This window comes from Plecotus auritus (genome assembly GCF_963455305.1).
Source record: "Plecotus auritus genome assembly, chromosome: 10".
In the NCBI taxonomy this organism is placed as follows: domain Eukaryota; kingdom Metazoa; phylum Chordata; class Mammalia; order Chiroptera; family Vespertilionidae; genus Plecotus; species Plecotus auritus.
Window position 1 is genome coordinate 54,010,060 of NC_137785.1, and position 21,796 is coordinate 54,031,855.

The following is a 21,796-nucleotide window of genomic DNA, read 5'->3' on the forward strand; positions in this document are numbered from 1 at the left end:
CCCTCACACAATGTTGATAGGAATGTAAAATAGTGGAGCTGCTTTGGAAAACAGTCCAGCAATTCTCAAAAAGTTAAACATAGGCTTACCATCTGACCCGGCAATTCCACTCCTATACACTTACCCAAGACAAAGGAAAGCACGCATCCACACAAACACTTGTCCATGAGTGTTCATAGTGGCATTATTCACAATAGCCCATAAGAAGTGGAAACATATCTAATGTCCAATCAACTGATGAATAAATAAACAAAATGTGGTATAGCCATACCATGGAATATATCCTATACTAGAGGCCCGGTGCACGAAATTCATGAATTGGGGGGGGGGGGAATCCCTCAACCCGGCCTGCGCCCTCTCACAATCCAGAAGCCCTCGGGGGATGTCCGACTGATGGCTTAGGCCCGCTCCCCACGATATGTAAATTGACCAAACTGAGGAATAACTGGTTGCTATGACATGCACTGACCACCAGGGGGCAGACACTCAATGCAGGAGCTGCCCCCTGGTGGTCAGTGCGCTCCCACAGGGGGAGTGCTGCTTAGCCAGAAGCCAGGCTCTTGGCTGGTGAGCGCAGCAGCGGTGCGGGAGCCTCTCCTGCCTCCACAGCAGTGCTAAGGACCCCTTGGGGGATGTCTGCTTGACAGCTTAGGCAGGAAGCAGGCCTAAGCCGTCAGTCAGACATCCCCTGAGGGGTCCCGGACTGCGAGAGGGCGCAGGCTGGGCTGAGGGACCCCCCCCCCCAGTGCACCAATGTTGTGCACCGGGCCTCTAGTTTAGTAATAAAACAAAATGCAATGCCAATATGTTCCAACATGGATGAAACTTGATAACAGCTCATCCAAAACATCAAGTAGGTTAGTGGTGCCAGGGGCTTGGGAGAGGGGAAAATGGGGAGGGCAGGTGTTTGACTACTAATGGTTACAGGGTGTGTTGTTTTGGTGGGGGGAATGATAACAATGCTGAAATTACATAATGGTTATGGTTGCAAAACTATGAATATACTAAAAACCATTGTATTGGACTTTTTAAAATTATATATATATATATATATATATATATATATATATATATATATATATATATATATATATATATAATTATTATTATTATTATTTTTATTTTTATTTCCGAGAGGAAGGAAAAGGGAGAGAGAAACATCAATGATGGGAGAGAAACATTGATTGGCTGCCACCTGCACGCCCCACACTGGGAATCGAGCCTGCATCCCCGGCGTGTGCCCCTAACCAGAATTGAGCCATGACCTCCTGATTCATAGGTCAACACGCAACCATTGAGCCACGCTGGCCGGGTGTATTGGATATTTTTAAAGGATCGATTTTATAGTAAAGTGCATAAAGCTCAAAAAAAAAAAAGCTATTATACTTTTAAAACCTGCAAACAGCTCAGACGACCTTCAACAAGTGATCAGTTAAGCAAACCAGTACAGTACATACATACCGAGGATATTACCTGCGGAAACTACAACTCCCAGAGTGCCCCGCGCCCCATAGCCCCGGCTGTCACGTGACCTCTGTTCACGTGTCTCCACAGCCAGCTGGGCATGAGGTACCGTGGGTAAGTGGCAGAAAGTAGGAAAGGTGGTGGGTGGGGGCTTTAAGTCCCGGGGTACCCAAACCCCCGATTGCAGCAGAGCCCTGCCCACTCCCCGAAGGGCGCTCCGAAGCGGTCCCACGGCCGCCCTCGGTTGGCCGGTCCCTGCCCAATCTCCACCCAGTCCTAGGCCCGGATCAAATCCCGGTGCCTCCGCCCAGTTTACCCCACAACAGCCCACTCGCCTCACTACGTGCCTGGGGGGCATCCCCTCCGTGCGGGGTGTGCCCTGGTCCACCTCCCAGTGCAACCCACCCCTCCTATTTCGGGGATCCAGCCTCGGACTGGAGTAGGATTCCGCTCCGGTTGGGAACCTAGGGCCCTCCTGCAGTGATTCCAGCTCCACGAGGGCGCCAGGCTCCTAGTTCTGGTTCTGCCGGCTGCCCGCTGTGACATTAGCCCAGCGTCTTCCCTCCATGCGCCTGTTTACCTGACTGACCTGGTGCTCCCTTCTACGACTTAGAGTCCCCTCAATTTGCTGACCAGCACAAAACAGCTCAAACTCATTACTCTGCTGACGGCGGACTTTTAGCAAAGACGAGAAAAGAAATTAGGGCCAGAGAGAGAAGTGAGGAGAATCAGATCCCAGGTCTTTAGGGAGAAGGAGCTGGGAGCAGCACCCCCTTCACCATCGCCCTTATCAGGTGGGAAGAGCAGGTAAGCTGGAGAGGATGGAGCTGAGTAACTGGGGAGGGGGGAGGCAAGGCTGAGAGATCTTACACCTCTGTTCTGAGATGTGAGCAGGGCTGAGAGGAAGATTGCACAGCCCTGGCAGCACTAGCTTTGGGGGGCTCTGTCTGGAGCCCTGCTAGGAGCCTGGGAACCCAAGACTCCCCCTCTACTACTCAGTGCTTTGATTTTTTGGCTGAGTTGCTGGATGGGTGTCCCCTGACTGATCTTTCTGGAGTTGGAGCCAGCAGAGGGGTATTTCCTCTGGAGCTGGTGTCTTGGTTGCATGCGTGGTGACGGATGTCTAAGAGCCTCAGAACCTTCCTTTTTCCCTCTCGTGAGTGTACATTCCCGATTTTGTTGGACCAGGACCAGGAGGAGCAATGGGAAGCATCTGACTACCCAGGGGGCCTCCTTTGCCATTCTAACCCCTGGCATGTTGAGGGCCTCAGAGGGGATGCCTCTGGTGGGCAGTAGGTAGGTGAGTCATGTGGGAGATGAATGAGAGTTGGCCTGAATTTTGAAGAACTTGGAAAGCTCTGGCGAATCCAGACTCTGGGCTGGAGGGAGGCGTGCTGGGCTGTAATCCATTGAAATAGCCACGGTTCTGAGTGGGGGCTGCTCTTGGAACCCTGCTGTGGAAACAGGCTGGGAAGGCAGACAGATCGGTATCCAAATCCTACTCTGCAACTTGCTGACATGTGACCCTGGATCATTGATTTGATCTCTCCAAACCCTATGACCCCTGTCATAAGGATGGGATGAGGTATGTCCATGACACTCCTGCCCATACATGGCCTCTCTCTAATGCTGGCACGTTACTACCCCTCTCTTTTATCTTTATCTTATATACCCCATGGGTCTGTAAGCCTGAAGCAAGCAGGATTTGCCTCTGACTTATTTCTGTCTCTGCCACCCCACACTGTTGTCCCCAGTGCAGGATTCTGCATACAGGTGCACCTGGGTTCCAATCCCAGCCATCTGATCTTGGGGACGTTGTTTTACCTTTCTGTGCCCACCTTGGGATAACAGTAGTACCTGCCTTTCCTGTCTAGGCTGGGAAGAGCCAGAGCCCACAGGCCTCCTGGGAGAACAGCTCTGAACAGGGGATGTGGTGGTGAGGCAGAACCTGCAGACCCGGCCGGAAGCGGGCTCTCGGGGCCATGGCCCAGGTCAGCATCAACAGTGACCTTGGCGAGTGGGGCTTCAGCACGGATGCTGGGGAGCGGGCCCGTCTGCTGCAGAGTCCCTGTGTGGACTCGGACCCGAAGAGCGAGGGGGAGGCCTCTCCTGAAAGTCTGAGCAGAGGCACCACGTCCACCTTTGGGGCCATCTTCATTGTAGTCAACGCCTGCCTGGGGGCAGGATTACTCAACTTCCCAGCAGCCTTCAGCACCGCCGGGGGCGTGGCAGCAGGCATCACGCTGCAGATGGTGAGTGTGCGGGCCTAGAGGGCAGGAATGCAGTTCAGCTGATGAGTCTGGCCTCTTTGCCTCAAAGGGGAGGCTCTGGATGAGGGATGATCAGAGCTCCCACTCTCCCCACCCTCACACAGGGCAGATATTACCCATCTATCCCAGCATTCTTTCCTCTGAGCCCAGATGAGGCTTCAAAAACCTTCCGAGCAATCAGGGAAATTTGACATCAATTGCATACTTAACAATCTTGTGGTTAAGTTTAAAAAAGAGGCCCTGATCTTTTAGAACTGCATGAAATAGTGCTGATGAAGTGATATGAGAACTTGTATTTTCTTCAAAATAATCCAGAGCCCGGCCCGTGTGGCTCGGCGGTTGAGCATCGACCTATGTATGAACCAAGAGGTCACTGAATTGATAACCGGTCAGGGCATGTGACCAGATGGCAGGCTCGACCCCAGTAGGGGGCTTCTTATCGATGTTTCTATCTCTCTGTTCCTCTCCCTTTCTCTCTCTTTAAAATAAATAAAAACACATTTTTTTAAAAGAGAGAGAATGTTTTAAAGATAATAATAATAATCCAGAATTGGAGAAGGAATAGATGAAAGAGGATTGGGCATGAATTGATCATTTTTGAAGCTGAGTGATAAGGACATGGGGGTCCATTGTACCATTCTTTCTACTTTTGTGTGTGTGTGAAATTTTCCACAAAGCTTTTTTTGTTTCTAAAGAAAATCTCAAGTCTCCAGTAATGTATTAAAATTGCCCTGCGAGCCGAAACCGGTTTGGCTCAGTGGATAGAATGTCGGCCTGCGGACTGAAGGGTCCCAGGTTCGATTCCGGTCAAGGGCATGTACCTTGGTTACGGGCACATCCCCAGTGGGAGGTATGCAGGAGGCAGCTAATCGATGTTTCTCTCTCATCGATGTTTCTAGCTCTCTATCCCTCTCCCTTCCTCTCTGTAAAATATCAATAAAATATATTAAAAAATAAATAAATAAATAAATAAAATTGCCCTGCAAGATGAGGTCTATATGCCAAACCAGCTTTGAGCATTGGCCCCGTAAATACTGAGCAAAACCAGGCTACCCTCTGCTGCCAGGCCTTTCCCACACCCTCCTGCTCTGCCCCTGCCCACAGGGCATGCTGGTTTTCATCATCAGCGGCCTCGTCATCCTCGCCTACTGCTCCCAGGCCAGCAACGAGCGGACCTATCAGGAGGTGGTGTGGGCTGTGTGTGGCAAGCTGACGGGCGTGCTGTGTGAGGTGTCCATTGCCATCTACACCTTCGGCACCTGCATCGCCTTCCTCATCATCATTGGGGACCAGCAGGACAAAAGTGAGATTCCCTCCGTAGCCACCTCATCCCTCCCCCTTGGCCCTGGGCATCCTAGGGGTGGAGGGAAAGGACATGGAACACCCACCCCCTCGCCTGGGCTCAGCCTTCCCCTGGGAATCCTCCTCCTGGCTGCTGGGCCCATTAGATGGAAGGCCCGAGGCCCAGCGGAGCAGGGGGGCCGCACCTTGCAGTGGCCTGGCATGACATTCCCTCCTTCCTCCCTGTGCAGTTATAGCTGTGTTGGCAAAGGAGCCTGAGGGGGCCGGTGGCAGCCCCTGGTACACAGACCGCAAGTTTACCATCAGCCTCACCGCCTTCCTCTTCATCCTGCCCCTATCCATTCCCAGGGAGATCGGCTTCCAGAAATATGCCAGGTTCGGAGACCCCACCCCAACCTGGGACGGACAGAACTCTGGAGGCTCAGGGGCTGCCAGGGAACCCCCGTCCTCCATGCCACCTCACCTGGGGCAGCAAGAGTGGGCAAGGCTGGCCGGCCAGGGCTTGCATGGGTTCCAGCTGAAGACTTTCCTTTCTGTCAGCAGCAAGGGAGACAGGGGCCCTGAGCATCAGTGGGATATTCAGTGTCCTTGTCAAAGGGACAGGTGGCAATCAGAGGGTAAAGGCAGCCTCCGGGCCTGGACCTTCGCTTTCTTGGAGAGAATGGGACTTTTGATCAGTTGGGATTGTCATCCAGGCAGCATCTTCCACGCAGCTTGTTATGAAGGGAAGAGACTGGCCGCCTGACTCAGGGTCTGAAAAGCTGTTTCCTGTGATCCATAATCGGCAGGATCACCCTCAGCTGTCTCCAAGGTCCCCTGGAATGTCGACATTCCAGTATTTGTACCTTCAACCCTTTTTCCTCCGCTATCTCCTAGTTCTCAAGGGCCCTCCTTGCAGCCCTCGCCACGCGTGGGCCGCTCTGATTGAAGCCCAGCCCTCCGAGCCCTGGAGCTGAGCCCGTGCATTTCCTGATGGCCAGAAATGTCAGTCTGGTCCCCTGTGGGGTCCAGCTCCCTCCAGGCTGTGGCCAGTTTCTCCAAAACTTCTTTCTCATGTATTTCTCGAGTCTTTTCTGGAAATAGCTCCCCAAGTTGTTCAGTAGACACTTGTGGTCACTAGAACTAAGGGTAGATGCCCCTGGGGTGGGATCAGAGAAAGGGCAGCTGAGGCTGGGGAGGAAGGAGTTCAGTCCATTCTCCCCACAGCTTCCTGAGCGTCGTGGGCACCTGGTACGTCACCGCCATCGTTATCATCAAGTACATCTGGCCGGATAAGGAGATGACCCCGGGGGACATCCTGACCAGGTGGGTGAGGACCCCCAAGAGACACGTGGGGTAGGATCGGCTGCTTGGGCCCCAGAAGGTGCCGAGTCAGACATCGAAAGGCCACACAGGTGCTCATCTTAAGGCTCGGTGGGGCTTGGCGCATCGGTCCTCATAGGAAGGAGGCAAGCGGTCCTGATCTCTTTCCACTGAAGGGAAGAGTGAGAACCGGAGACGGGAGAGACTTCGCCGCTAACGTCCAACAATGAGCCCACGTGAGATGAGGCCTCAGGCTGTGGAGCCTGCCAGGGTGGAGCTGCACATTCTTCCAACTTGTGCTTCTCTGATATTTCTGTATCTTCTACATGAGGATGGATCTATGTGGTCATTTAAAAAAAAAAAAGTTTCCTTTTTTTTGAAAGGAACAAACCAAGAAAGTAAAAGCCCAGTGTAGGAGCCAGAAATTCTGGGTTTTGGCCCCAGGAGGGCCTTGCAGAGCCTCAGTTTACTGACCTGTGCAATGGAGATGTGTCCTCTCCCGTTCGCAGACTTCTGTGGGTGGAGTGTGTAGAAGGCTCACTGGTGGAGGCCATGGTTGGCTGAAGGAAGAGTAAGGGCATCGGTGGGAGTGGGGGGTGGTTGGTGGCTGTGTGGGGTTCACAGGCAGCAAGTTCTTGTGTTCATCCACAGGCCAGCTTCCTGGATGGCCGTGTTCAATGCCATGCCCACCATCTGCTTTGGATTTCAGGTGCCAGTTGCGAGGTCCCTGCGGCCCCCTTAGCTCACTCCCCACCCTGGGATGGAGCCCACATCACAGGCAGGATGGGGGATCCTGGGAGGAAGGATGGAGTGGGGACCCCAGGACTCGCCCCTTGTCCCTGTGGTCTTTGTCTCCAAGGTACCTCCCTCTGGAAATGGGGGCTGAGGTCACTTCCCCAGCATAACTGTGACCTTCGCCCTGACAGTGCCACGTGAGCAGTGTGCCCATCTTCAACAGCATGCGGCAGCCCGAGGTGAAGACCTGGGGCGGGGTGGTGACGGCCGCCATGGTCATAGCCCTCGCTGTGTACATGGGCACAGGTGAGTGCTCCCGCCTGCCCTCTGTTCCTAAGTGCTCCAGCCCAGCGTTCCCGGGACAGCCTTGCACTCTTAGTGCGTCAGACCCTTCTGTAGGCATTGGCTTGAACTTGGGCTGTCCTGGGCCTCCCCCTGCACAAATGAGAGGAACCGGTTCATCCATTCATTCAGCAGCTCTGCCTAGTAAGTGCCAGGAACTGTTCTCAGATGGGGGGTGCCGTGGAGATAGGTAGGCCTGGCCTCGCCCTCGTGGAATGGACCGTCTAGTAGGAGAGCCTTTTTTTATGACATTTTTTCATTGATTTCAGAGAGGAAGAAAGGGAGAGAGAAAGAGAGAAACATCAATGATGAGAGAGAATCGTTGATCGGCTGCCTCCTGCACGTCCCCCACTGGGGATCAAGCCCGCAACCCGGGCATGTGCCCTTGACCGGAATCAAACCTGGGACCCTTCAGTCCGTGCAGGCTGACGCTCTATCCACCGAGCCACACCGGCTAGGGCAGGAGAGTCTTATGAGAGAAAAGCAGGAATCCGGAATTTCAGACAGTTGAGGGCCACAGTGAAACGGGACGTGTGAGTGGGACTGGGAGGGGTGCCTTTGGGGGATGGTTCACACAAGGCTTCTCTCTGAGGGGTGCATTTGGGGGGGCTCAAATGATGAGACGGAGTCAGAGTCAGAAGGGCTGCAGGAAGAGCATTCCAGGCAGAGGAACCAGAAACTGCCGAGTCCTTGATCAGGGACCGGAGAAAGGTGTGTGTGGCTGGAGTGGAGCAAGGTGGGGCGGGCGACAGGGACAGGGGCCTGGAGGATTGCTGGGAGCCAGAGTGAAAGTGTCGTAGGCAGGTGTGTCCGTGAAAGATGGCTGTGGGTGCTGTGGCGAACGGCTGGGATAAGGGAGCAGGGCTGGGAGACCTGGGAGGGTGATTCCTCCACAGACGGTTCCGGGGCCTCTACCTCTGAAGGCACAGCCAGGAACAAGGCAGGCCTAGAGGCAGAGTCCCTGTCCTCCTGGGATCGTGTTCTGCTTGGAGAAACAGATCATAAGTTAAAAAAGAAAGGGAGCCGAAACCGGTTTGGCTCAGTGGATAGAGCGTCAGCCTGCGGACTGAAGGGTCCCAGGTTCGATTCCGGTCAAGGGCATGTACCTTGGTTGCGGGCGCGTCCCCAGTGGGGGGTGTGCAGGAGGCAGCTGATCGATGTTTCTCTCTCATCGATGTTTCTAACTCTCTATCCCTCTCCCTTCCTCTCTGTAAAAAATCAATAAAATATATTAAAAAAAAAGAAAAAAGAAAGGGAAAGAGAGAGAGAAAGTGGGCTCTGAAGGAAATAGGCTGATGTGAGAGGCCTGGGGGTGGGGCTATTGTGGACAGGCTGAGTGGGGAAGCGTCTCTAGAGAGGGACATGGAGCTGAGACCTGAGTGGTCCGATGAAGAGCTGGCTCTGAGAGGAATGCGCCAGGCAGTGTGAGGTCAGAGGTGGCAGTGGGGCGGCCGTGAGAAGGCAGGGAAGGAGGCTCTGATCCCAGCCCAACACCCTCCGCCTCCAGAGCTGCTCCAACGCCCGCCCTCCCTATCTGATGTCCCACCTAGCGGTGGGCAGTCCGTCCGCCATCCCCTGCCAGGGTGGCCCCTTCCCGGCCCTTTGATCCCTGCCCTCAGGCATCTGTGGCTTCCTGACCTTTGGAGCTTCCGTGGACCCCGACGTGCTCCTGTCCTACCCCTCCAACGATGTGGCAGTGGCCGTGGCCCGCGCCTTCATCATCCTGAGCGTGCTCACCTCCTACTCCATCCTGCACTTCTGTGGCCGGTGAGCCCCCACCCACTGGGGTGCTCCCTCGGGGCCCCTGAAAACCCTTTATTGCATGGTCCTTTGACCTTGTATGGACCCTGTTTGTAGAAGGAGAAACTGAAGTCCACGGGAAAAAGTCAGTGCCTACCCCCAGCTGGGTCTTGCCCGTCCCCCTTTGTCCCATGGTCCCCAGAACGTTCTGTGAGTCCTCTACGAACCTCTAGTCTAGATCCTTTTCTGAACACCAGCCTTCTGGGTTTCCCAGGCCCTTCCCTTTCAGGAGAATAGAATCGGTTCCCCCAGTGATCACGTCCTGGGCCAGGCAGGGCGCTAAGCCCTTCATGTTCACCCCCATCCAGTCCCCAGGCAGCCCCGAGATCGCTGCCAGGCCCCCTTACAGAGAGGAACAGGCTCACCCCATTCCACCCAGTCAGGGGTCTGGCTCTGGGAGCTGGTGGGGGGACTGGGAGCAGGGGTGCCTCTGAGCCCCTCCCTGTGTGCAGGGCCGTGGTCGAAGGCCTGTGGCTGCGCTACCAGGAGGTGCCCGTGGAGGAGGACGTGGGGCGGGAGCGGCGGCGGCGAGTGCTGCAGACGGTGGTCTGGTTCCTGCTCACCCTGCTGCTGGCGCTCTTCATCCCCGACATCGGCAAGGTCATCTCGGTCATCGGAGGCCTGGCCGCCTGCTTCATCTTCGTCTTCCCAGGTGCGGACCCCTGGCGCCCCGCAGCACTCCCTCCCTCCCGGCCAGAGCGCCTCACGTGCTCACCTGCCGGGGAGAGGAGCCACCAGCCTGTGGGGTCACCCTCCACAGACTCAGGGCTGACCCCGGCCCAAGCACCATCTGATAGGAAGATGCTGTTCTCTCCACTTCCTGACAGATGGGAGGTTCGAGGAGATGGGAGGTTCACGACATGAACTCAGCTAATGGGTCACAACCTTTCCAACGCCAAGCCTGTCTAGGTCCTCAGCCTATACCAGCCATGGGCAAACTACGGCCCGTGGGCCGGATCCGGCCCGTTCGGCTGTTCTATCCGGCCCGCGGAGCCGAAAGAGCAGAGGGTTCTCTTGCTCTCCCCTCCGCTCCTTTACTTTTTGAATTTATATTAGTTCACACAAACACTCCATCCATGCTTTTGTTCCGGCCCTCCGGTCCAGTTTAAGAACCCATTGTGGCCCTCGAGTCAAAAAGTTTGCCCACCCCTGGCCTGTATCCTTAGTCCCGCGTTCAGGTCTCTGTGGCTCCCTGGCGATCAGGGTTGTGGCTGGTCAGTCCCCAGAGGGCAGTGGGGTCTGTGACTGCACCCTGACCCAGAAGCCAGGAGACCTGAGTGTCAGACGGGTCTGCCACCAGACCCCTGGGAAGTTGTCCCATCTGCCCAGCATGAGTTCCACTTGTACCCCGCATATTCCACCCTGAAAGCCCTTGCCACTCAGCACGGAGCAAGGGGGCCACGTCTGCTGAGCAACGCACTGGGAAGGGCCTGGGCGTGCTGCCCCGTTAGCTCTGAGTGCTGCGTGCAGCTCGCGGTATGCCTGTGGCATGCTGGCCTCTCCCGGGAGAGCCCATGCCAGGCCTCGGGCTGGGTGTGGGGGCAGAGGTGGAATATCTGGAAAAGCCAACAGGCCTTTCTCCATCCACCGCTGCCTCTTGGTAAGGGGGGAGCTGGGCCCGGGGAAGGGCCCCAGCCAAGCTCTCGGGGTCGCCTCTTCTCTTCCAGGGCTGTGCCTCATTCAGGCCAAACTCTCTGAGATGGAGGAGGTCAAGCCAGCCAGGTAAAGCAACGCCAGCCTTGGTCCTCAGGGGAGGCGCTACACTGGGAGGGAGCCTTGGAGGGGGCCTTAAAATCACAGGGGTCAGGAGACTTGCACACTTTGAAAAACGGAGTTTTTAAAAATACTTTTAGAAGAATGGGTAATGTGCTCGTTATGACAGTTCAAGCACTCCTGAAGGACTTTAGAGAAAAGAGTGGAATCCCTCCTCCCCCACAGCCCAGTTGCCACCCTCCCCCACCCCAGCTCCATGTCCCAACATGGTCTACCCTCCCAGGCTCTGCATGTGTGCCTTCTGTGTGCACACAGCTGCGAATATGTGTACACAGACCTGGGGGTTTTTTTAAATATATATTTAAAAAACACTAGTTGTGTGTTTTTTAAATATATATTTTATTGATTTTTAGAGAGAGAGGAAGGGAGAGGGATAGGGAGATAAGAAACATCAATGGGAGAGGAACATCATGGATCGACTGCCTCATGCAGGCCTCCTACTGGGGACAGAGCCTACAACCCAGGCACGTGCCATGACTAGGGATTGAACTGCAACCTCCTGGTTCATAGGTCAATGCCCAACAACTGAGCCACTCTGGCTGAGCTGTTTTGTTTATTTTGTTTTAATGAAATGGCTCACACTGTGACCTGCTTTTCCCCAAAACATCTTTTAAATATATATATTTTTTATTGATATTTTTACAGAGAGGAAGGGAGAGGGATAGAGAGTTAGAAACATCAATGAGAGAGAAACATCGATCAGCTGCCTCCTGCACACCTCCCACTGGGGATGTGCCCGCAACCCAGGTACATGCCCTTGACCGGAATCGAACCCGGGACCCCTCAGTCCGCAGGCCGACGCCCTATCCACTGAGCCAAACCGGTTTCGGCTCCCCAAAACATCTTTCCATCAGAAGACACACATTCTAATTGTGGTCCTCCCCTTGACCTCCTATGACCAGTCCATCCCATTAGGTCTTGGTCTCCTTACCTGTGGACTACGGGTCAGACACCTGACAGCGCACACCTTTGTATGAAGAGTCCTCGAGAAGTAGGAAGGCCTTTGCCCACAGGAGAAGTGGTTTAGGTCAGCGGTCGTCAATTGGTGATCCGTGAGGTCCAAAAGGTTGGCGACCGCTGGTTTAGGTGATTATGGTGATGAGTGTGTGTGTGTTTGTGTGTGTGTGTGTGTGTGTGTGTGTGTGTGTGTGTGTGTGTGTTGAAGTCTGCAGAGTCACGGGTGGGTTGATTGACAAGCCTGCCTCTCCCTCTGCCTACAGCTGGTGGGCGCTGGTCAGTTACGGAGTCCTCTTAGTCACCCTGGGAGCCTTCATCTTCGGCCAGACCACAGCCAACGCCGTCTTCGTGGATCTGTTGGCATAACCACGGCCTCCTTTGCACCCAGGAACCCATCTCAGGGCTGCGGGGCCGCGCTGAGTCGGGCATCATTCTCCTCTACTGATGGGATGATTCCAGGGACGGACGGATCTGGGCTGAAATCGGGCCCCACAGTCTGGAGCCTGCAGCACGGGCATGTGCCCTGACTGGGAATTGAACACACCAGCTCCCTTCCTGCTCCCCCGTCCTGGCGGGGCCCTGGATGGTGGGAGGAGGGCCACAGGAGCCTCCCGGCCTCCTCCAGCTCTCAGCTCCTCCAGGCCTGGAACCCACGGTGAAGAGGCTCAGCAGGTCTCAGAAGAAGGCATCAACTTGACTTCCCTCTGGAGAAGGAGTGCGGGCAGGGGGGCGCCCTCTCCATAGCGCAGGGGCTGTGCTCCTTCCCCAGGACGCCACGCCTGCTCCCATCTGTCCACAGACCAGCCAGCAGTGGCTTCCTCTGGGCTCCGGCCAGTCCCAAAGGTAGCGCTGAATTCACGCGGATGCACAGAGGCAGGCAGAGTTTGTGCCTCACCCACTCCCTCCTGGGCCCACAGTGAGCCCACAGCCCTCTTTCCCATGGCTGACTGACATTCCCCGAGGCTTTCGGGCCTCACCGAGTGTCTCTCCCCAAACCTCAGGGTCCAGGCGTCCCTCTCCTCCTCCATCCCCAGACGTCACCAAGTCTTATGTTTACACACGGTGCCCGCCCGGCTCAGCCAGGGACCAGGGGCCGTCCCGTGCCTCGGTGCTGTGAGCACTCCACCTCCCACTCTGCCTCCGTTAGCTTTCCCCATGGCGGGGGGAGAGAGGGACTGTGCTTCTCTCTCAGATTCCAGATGGGCCCCTCTTTTCAGAGGCACAAAAGTGGGTGATGGAGAAGGCTGGGGACCTTTCGGACCTGTGCAGGCTGGGCTGGTCAGGGTCAAGGTGAACCTGTCTGCTACCCTCTCCTCCGATGATTGCTTCTCTCTGCCTCCCCTGCCATCCCTCACAGGCACGCAGGGTGCCGAGTCGTCACTGACCGGGCAGTGTGCGAGGGCAGCTCCGCCAGCCTGGAACTTTCAACCTGGATCTTGTCTGCTCTTACCCCACCCCATACTTTCTTCACCCCCCACCCCATTTTTCTACGTAGTTCAATCTCCTGCTCACATAAGTATTGGGGGGGCGGGGCGGGCTACTAAACCCTCCCCTGTCAACTTCCTCAGCTCCACACATCCAGGCCTGGCTTCGGTGGCCTGAGGTCGCACCTGGATTGTGCCCCAGGCACGGTGAAGGGGGACACTTCTCCCATTGCACATTCCCATTGTGAACACCTTGGCCAGCACCAGGCACCGAATCGGGCTTCCTGTGCCTGGAACGCTCAGCTTTTTTCCAGCCTCTCCTGCCCCAAACCTATGTCCTGGGCCGGGTGTGGGGACCCCGGCCGGCAGCCCACCAGTCGGGGCAGTCAGATCTAGGAAACAGGCTGGCGGGAGGCCCGATAGGCTTCTGTCCAGCCCCCACACTGGCGACCTGCCTTTCCTCGCCTCCTGGCCCCTGGAGCCAGAGCCCCCCTGCTGGTTCCTCTCAGCCTCGCCTGCTGCACCTCACCAGGCCCTGCCAGCACCCATCCCTGACAAGGTCGGGAGGATGTCTCAGCCAGCATGGCTGCCCAGCCTCCTGATGCTGGATCTCAGGGTGGAGGGAGGTAAGGGAGTGATTGCACAAAATCATGCGGGGAAAGGGGCTGGAATCTGGCCTTTTGGCCCAAACTCAGGAGCCCTGACCCTCCCTGCTGGGGCATTTTACTGTTTCTTTTCTACTCGGGCACATTCAGACCAGGGAAGGTGGGTAATAAAAAGGAGCTTGTGCTACTGAGCTGTGTGGTCTGTGTCTCGTGCTGGGGACAGAGTCCGGGCCACTGCTGACAGGTGGGTTGGGGTGAAGGTGGAGGGTGGGGTGAGGCAGGGCCTTCTAGCTTTATTGTCTATAACCCTTGTCTCAGGAATGGGTATCATCCTGTTCTCTTTACCAAGCTGGAAACCTACGAGTGTTGTTTTTTTAATCCCAGTCATGTTTGTGTGTTTTTTTAATACATTTTTATTGATTTTAGAGAGAGGAGGGGAGAGAGAGGGATAGAAACATCAATGATGGGAGAGAATCATTGATCAGCTGCCTCCTGCACACCCCCTACTGGGATTGAGCCCGCAACCTGGGAATGTACCCTGACTAAGAATCAGACCGTGACCTCCTGGGTCATTCTCAGTTGGTCCTCACGACTCTATGAAGGAGTGAAAGGGAGGAGATGTTAAATAGCTGGCCCAGCGACCACAGGTAGTAAAACAAGCCAGACAGCCTTCTTCCACACGTGGGTGAACAAGTGACAGAGGCGCTGTCAGCGAACCCCAGAAGGCAAGCTCAGGAACTACAACCCCCACGTTGGCACCCATACCAGATCCTGGGGAACCCTGGGGTCACTCTCCCCAGCCAGTGTGATGCCTGCTGGCAAGTGGCTCTGGGCAATTCGTGCTTCACCTCTCTGGGTTCGTTCCTGGATCTCTAAAGTGGAACGGGAACCACGGACCTTACTACCTCCCAGGGAGAAGGGGAGCCAGCGTAAAGAAAGCACATGACGCCCGGCGGCGTGGTTCAGTGGTTGAGCATCAACCTACGAACCAGCGATCACATCAGGGCACATGCCCGGGTTGTGAACTCGGTCCCCAGTGGGGAGCGTGCAGAAGACAGCCAGTGGATGATTCTCTCTCGTCATTGGTACTTCTGTCTCTCCTCCTCTCTGAAATCAATAAAAATATTTTTTAAAAAAAGAAAGCTCGCCGAAACCGGTTTGGCTCAATGGATAGAGCGTCGGCCTGCGGACTGAAAGGTCCCAGGTTCGATTCCGGTCAAGGGCACATACCTTGGTTGCGGGCACATCCCCAGTAGGAGGTGTGCAGGAGGCAGCTGATCAATGTTTCTCTCTCATCGATGTTTCTAGCTCTCTATCCCTCTCCTCTCTCTTCCTCTCTGTAAAAAATTAATAAAATATATTTTAAAAAAAAAGAAAGAAAGAAAGAAAGCTCATGCCCTAACCGGTTTGGCACAATGGATAGAGCGTCGGCCTGTGGACTGAAGGGTCCCAGGTTCGATTCCAGTCAAGGGCATGTACCTGGGTTGCGGGCACATCCCCAGTAGGGGGCGTGCAGGAGGCAACTGATGGATGTCTCTCTCTCATCGATGTTTCTAACTCTCTATCCCTCTCTCTTCCTCTCTGTAAACAATCAATACAATATATTTTTTTAAAAAAAGAAGAAAGCTCATGACAATGACAGAAGTGTTTTATGGCCAGAAATCCATGTGTAGAGAAGAAATAGGAAAACTCAGTTTCTCCTTGGGAGGACAAGGCTGGGCTTCCCCTACCACTTCTTGGGAGTTGGGTGCTTTCTCCATCTTGAACGCGCAGACTGAGTTTGTATCGGCTTAGGGTACAGATTCTGATTCACTGGGTCTGGGTGGGGCCGGGAGTCTGCACTGCTGAGGCTCCCAGTGCCACCCACGCTCTGGCTCGGGGACCACACCTTCAGGAGCAGGGACTGGAGGCCAGAGCAAACGCTTCTGGGTTGGATCTCAGCACTGCTCTTACACCGTAGGAACTCAGGGAACCCGTTCACTTCTCTGAACCCCACTTTCCTCAACTCTACCGTCAGAATAAGGGTGTCCACTTTGTTGATGCAGATATTCTAAATCTCAAAGACAAACGGCATAATGATGTGATGTGGTCAGCGCTCTCCTGGGAGGAGTGTGCCACTGCAGTTTCTCCCTTTGGTCACTAGAGGTCACCATTGTGTAATTTCTGCTTTTGGAAGTGAGGCGCCCAGGCCTCAGAGGAGTGACTCCAGGCCTCTGAATCACTAGGGCTTCTGGTGATCCCACGGCTGCCTAGTAATTCTAAGTGAAATCCCCATACCGGGGCAGGGCCGCCTCTAGATCATGGCCTCCGGTCTGGTGGGGGACTCAGACCAATCAATCACAGAAACTAACAGTTTTATGATTAATAGTGTGCTAGATGTAGGTTAGATATTGCAAATCCAGATTTGGTAATAATTTACTGCTAAGATACAATGAAAAAAATTTCTAAAAAAAAAATATATATATATATGCTAGAAGCCCAGTGCATGAATTCATGCACGGGTGGGGTCCCTTGGCCTGACTGGCAATTGGGGCTGATTGGGGCCATCTCGCCCAGTCCTAATCGGGGCCAATCAGGGCCAGTCAGCTGGAGGGAGGGATCATGGGAGGTTGGCTGTGGAGCGCACAGATCACCAGGGGGCAGCTCCTGCATTGAGAGTCTGCCCCCTGGTAGTCAGTGCACGTCATAGCTACTGTCCGGTCGTCCGGTCGTAACAGTCGCTTAGGCTTTTATAGATCTAGATAAAATAAGGGGCATGCCCTTCTAGTTGCTAGATGGGATGCTGCCAGGTTCACAAATCGCTCGGTAAAGCCAATTAGATCTTCAAAATAAAAGAATATTTTCAGTAGGTGTGGAAGAAGGCCAGAGAGTGTGGCCAGGAAGCAAAGCAGATACCCTGTCCTCCAAACAGTGTTTCCTGGGGGCAGGGGGAGGGAAGGGAGGACAGGCACAGGATCCATCCATTTGGTCATTTTCCCATTATAAATGAAATGGGCCGAAACCGGTTTGGCTCAGTGGATAGAGCGTCAGCTTGCGGACTGAAGGGTCCCAGGTTCAGTTCCGGTCAAGGGCATGTACCTTGGTTGCGGGCACATCCCCAGTGGGAGGTGTGCAGGAGGCAGCTGATCGATGTTTCGCTCTCATCGATGTTTCTAGCTCTCTATCCCTCTCCCTTCCTCTCTGTAAAAATATCAATAAAATATATATTTTTTAAAAATTTAAAAAAAAAAAAAGAAATGGATGTATTTCCACTGCAACATGCAAGAAGCACGGACATGCTCACTCCATCCTAACACCAAGCTGGAAAGCCACCAACTCTTAGATCTGTAAGGGACGTCAGGTTACAGTGTAACTGGATGAGAACAAGCAAGAGCAGCGGACAAATAATGGAGCAGAAACTCACCAGCAGAACCCTCCGTGGGAACCAGTGCCAGGGTACGGAAACCAGAACTACAGTCGATGAACTGCTGCAGGCTCACGAAGGCACGTCAGAGAGACAAGCTCCAGGGGACCCAGTCATAGCGGGTGGAGGGGTAGCCACACTTTTGTGCACTTTACCTCCCGGAGCTCCATCAGGCTCTCACTGTAAACTGAAGAATCCCCTTCGTGCTTCGGGCAGAAGGATAAAAGGAACTAAGTGCTGTAGCATTCATTCCCTTCTTCACAAGATCTGTCCTCAGGAGAAACTCGAATTTTATTTTATTTTATTTTATTTTATTTTTTAAATATATTTTATTGATTTTTTACAGAGAGGAAGGGAGAGGAATAGAGAGTTAGAAACATCGATGAGAGAGAAACATTGATCAGCTGCCTCCTGCACACCTCCTACTGGGGATGTGCCCGCAACCAAGGTACATGCCCTTGACCGGAATCGAACCTGGGACCTTTCAGTCCGCAGGCCGACACTCTATCCACTGAGCCAAACCGGTTAGGGCAGAAACTCGAATTTTAACCAGAGCCTAACCAAGTGGGGTTTTTTGTTTTGTTTTTAATGTTTTTTATTTACTGTTGTTCCAATTGTTTCTGCATTCATTGGTTGATTCTTGTATGTGCCCTGACCAGGGATCAAACCTACAACCTTGGCATATGGGTATGACGTGCTAACCAATTGAGCTCCCCTGCCAGGGCGGGGTGGGGTTTTATCAGAACCTAACTGACCGACGGGAAGGGGAATACCCAGCTCCAGCCAGCTCTAGCCCTCCAGCTGCGGGGAGGGAAGGACCCAGCTCCAGCCACTCTAGCCATCTGGTGGGACTGGAGGGGGAACTGAGAGGCAGGTGTGAGGTTCACGTGCAGAACGCAGGCTCACTGAAAGACTGATCTGATCATCAGACTGTAGAACACTGCCCCGTCCCCCACACCCTACCGCCACCTTAGTAAAGGTTCCTTTTACCCAGTATATTAAGTCCAGCCATCAAGAAAAAATTGTGAGGATGTATTGGGTTAAATAAAGTGTATTATTAAAATTTCTTTAAATTGTGAAAAATAAAATAAAGAAAAAATTGTAAGACATACTAAAAGGCAAAAAAAAAAAAAAAAAACACAAAAATCCACAGAATAAACCCCACAACAACCACAAAACAAACAAACAAAAACACAGTTTAAAGAGACAGAGCAAGCATCAGAGCTAGACTTCTGGCAGGGAGGTTGAAATGATTAGACCAAGAATTAAAAACAACTCTGATTAATATGCTAAGGGCTCTAATTGTCAAAGTAGATGTGCAATGGAACCAGACAGGTGGAAATTCTAAGAAAGAATAAAAAAAAAGAAATACAAGAAATTAAAAAAAACACTGTTAGAGAGATTAAAAATACCTTTGATGGGTTTATGAATAGCCCTGGGTACAGCTAAGGAAGGAATCTGAGTTTCAGGATATCTCAACCCTGGAAAGCAAATAGAAGAAAAAAGAAGTCAAAAAACAAACAGAAAAGAAACAACTACTAAAAGAGTAACTACTTTTAGTAGAGACAACGCCTAAAAGAGTAACATACGTATAATGGGAATACCAGAAGGAGAAGAGAGAAAGGAACAGAAAATATATTTGAAATAATAATGGCTGAGAATTTCCCCCAAATTAATGTCAGACACCAAACCACAGATCCAGGAAGCTCAGAGAAAACCTAGCAGGATAAATGCCAAAAAATATGACACCTGGTCATTTCAAAAATAATTTTTTTAATCAAAGATAAAGGAAAAAAAACCTGAAAGAAGCCAGGACATGGATACATACATACACAAACAATACACCTTACTTATAGAGAAGCAAAGAATTACATCTGACTTCTCAGAAACCATATAAGCAAGAAGAGGGTTGAGTGAAATATTTTCAATGGTGAGAGAGCGAAAACACCATCCTAGAGTTCTGTGGTCCATGAAATGATTCAAAAGTGAAAGAAAAATGAAGACATTCTCGGACAAACCAAAATTGAGGGGGAAATTTGAGGGAATTTGTTGCCAGTAGACTTGCTTTGAAAGAAGTGTCTAAAGAGCCTGGCCAGTGTGGCTCAGTGGTTGAGTGTCAACCTATGAACCGGGAGGTTGTGGTTCAATTTCCCATCAGGGCACGGCGGGTTAGTGGGTTTGATCCGCAGTGTGGGGCCTGCAGGAGGCAGCCGATCAGTGATTCTCTCTCATCATTGATGTTTCTATGACTCCCTCTCTCTTGCTCCCTGAAATCAGTAAAAATATATTAAAACAACAACAAAAAAGAAGTGTCTAAAGAAGTTTTTTAGAGAGAATGAAAATAAGATACAGAAGATATCACAATAATAAAACAAGAAAAAAGTGCTTTGAAAAATTAACAAAATAGCCCTAACCAGTTTGGCTCAGTGGATAGAGCGTCGGCCTGCAGACTGAAGGGTCCCAGGTTCGATTCCAGTCAAGGGCATGTGCCTTGGTTGCGGGCTCATCCCCAGTGAGGGATGCACAAGAGGCAGCTGATCGATGTTTCTCTCTCATTTATGTTTCTGGCTCTCTATCCCTCTTCCTTCCTCTCTGTAAAAAATCAATAAAATATATATATTTTTAAATTAACAAAATAAAATCTAGCACCACAAAATTACAAGTGTGACAACTAAATTAAAAAATAAATTAAAAGCCAAAACCGGTTTGGCTCAGTGGATAGAGCGTCGGCCTGCGGACTGAAGGGTCCCAGGTTCGATTCCGGTCAAGGGCATGTGCCTTGGTTGCGGGCACAACCCCAGTGGGAGGTGTGCAGGAGGCAGCTGATCGATGTTTCTCTCTCATCGATGTTTCTGACTCTCTATCCCTCTTCCTTCCTCTCTGTAAAATATCAATAAAATATATTAAAAAAAAATAAAAGTAAATAAATAAATAAATAAATAAATTAATTAATTAAAAGAAGAGTTGAAAAGTTAAGAAAATTTCCCAGAAAAAAAAAAAAGCAGAACAAAAAGACTAAAGAGATGGAAAAGAAGAGATAAGATCATTAGAGTTTCAACTCAGGTTCAACATCTGTCTAACTGGAACTCCAGAAATAGAGAACAGAAAAAAGGGGGGCTGAGTGGGGGGAGGAAAGAAGGAAAACATTATCAAAGAAATAACTCATGAAAAGTTCCCAAAACTGAAAGAGATGAGTCTCCATACTGAGGCCAGTACATTGAATTTTAAGAGCTGCACACTGGAAATAAAGAGAAAATCTTAAAGATTTTCTGAGATGGTAGGGGACGGGGGAGGGGGTGTGGGAGGAGGGGACGGGGCGCAGAGGGGACGTGTGGGGGCCAGGAGCGGGGGAGACATGCCTCTTACATCCTTGCAAGCTAGAAGATAACAATGCCCTCAGAATTTTAAGTGAACATTTTCTACCTAGATGTCAGTATACAACCAAACTCTCAATCAAGTGTGAGGCTCAAATAAAAATATTTCCAGGTAAGCATGGGGGTAAGTGAATGTGTATCCTATGCAGCCTTTCTTAGAAGGTCACTGGAGAACATGCTTCTGGAAAACAGAGCTGTAAAGGAAGAAAGCAGAAGGCAAAGCATCCAGGAAGCAGAGTCATCTTCAGAAGAACGACCCAGGAGGGTGGTTCCAGAAGGCAGCTGGGCAGCCGATCAGAAGGTAGCCACTCAGTTGTAGCAGGAATATGGACAGCGATAGAAGGAAGTTCTCCGGGGGGAATAAAACTCGCCCTGGCCAGGTAGCTCAGTTGGTTAGAGCATTGTCCCAATATGCCAAGGTTGCAGGTTTGATTCCTGGTCCTGACATGCAAGAGTCAACCAATGAATGCATAAATAAGTGGGACAACAGATCAATCTCTCTCTTTCTCTCTCTCTCTCTCTCTCTCTCAATATCCATCAATAAATAATAAAAAAATCAACCGATGAATGATGAATACGTAAATAGATGGAACAACAGGTCAATGTCTCTCTCCCTTGTTCTTTCTCTTTTTTTTTTTAAATATATTTTACTAGTGACCCAGTGCATGAAATTCGTGCACATTAAAAGGGGATTAATTAGAGGAAATAATTTAATATTGCTATTTGCCCTTTATAATAGAAGTGTCAGAGATGAAAGAAAATTAGTAAAATGTATATGAAAACCTTCCTCCTGTCAGAGTCTGGGGCACATCACGGGACCTAGAGTCAAGTCCCCGCCCACCCACATGCTCCTCAAAATCGTGTGAGACCCAGACCCAGCCGCCACCCTCCCCTCATTGGGATAGATCCAGACCTGGCTAGTCCCACCCTTGTCAAGCCCTGCCTTGCAGGGAACATAACCTCAGGTCCCCTGGCCCAGCGCCAGGATGGGGGGTGTGGCCTGAGGTCCCCCAGCCAAGACCGGGGTGGGGGTGTGTGCCTTGAG

The 21,796-nt window shown here is 52.1% G+C and overlaps 1 protein-coding gene across 1 annotated transcript; it reads left to right on the plus strand.

The window, feature by feature from the left end:
- Nucleotides 1–1,541: 1,541 nt before the first annotated feature.
- SLC38A7 (solute carrier family 38 member 7) lies at nt 1,542–14,164 on the plus strand. Its single transcript, XM_080643752.1, has 12 exons — nt 1,542–1,578; nt 2,078–2,271; nt 3,339–3,716; nt 4,839–5,037; nt 5,267–5,411; nt 6,243–6,341; nt 6,990–7,047; nt 7,265–7,379; nt 9,035–9,182; nt 9,668–9,867; nt 10,883–10,937; nt 12,209–14,164. Exons 3-12 carry the CDS (start codon nt 3,447–3,449, stop codon nt 12,309–12,311), a joined length of 1,392 nt encoding a protein of 463 aa, XP_080499878.1. The 5' UTR covers nt 1,542–1,578; nt 2,078–2,271; nt 3,339–3,446; the 3' UTR covers nt 12,312–14,164.
- Nucleotides 14,165–21,796: the final 7,632 nt, after the last annotated feature.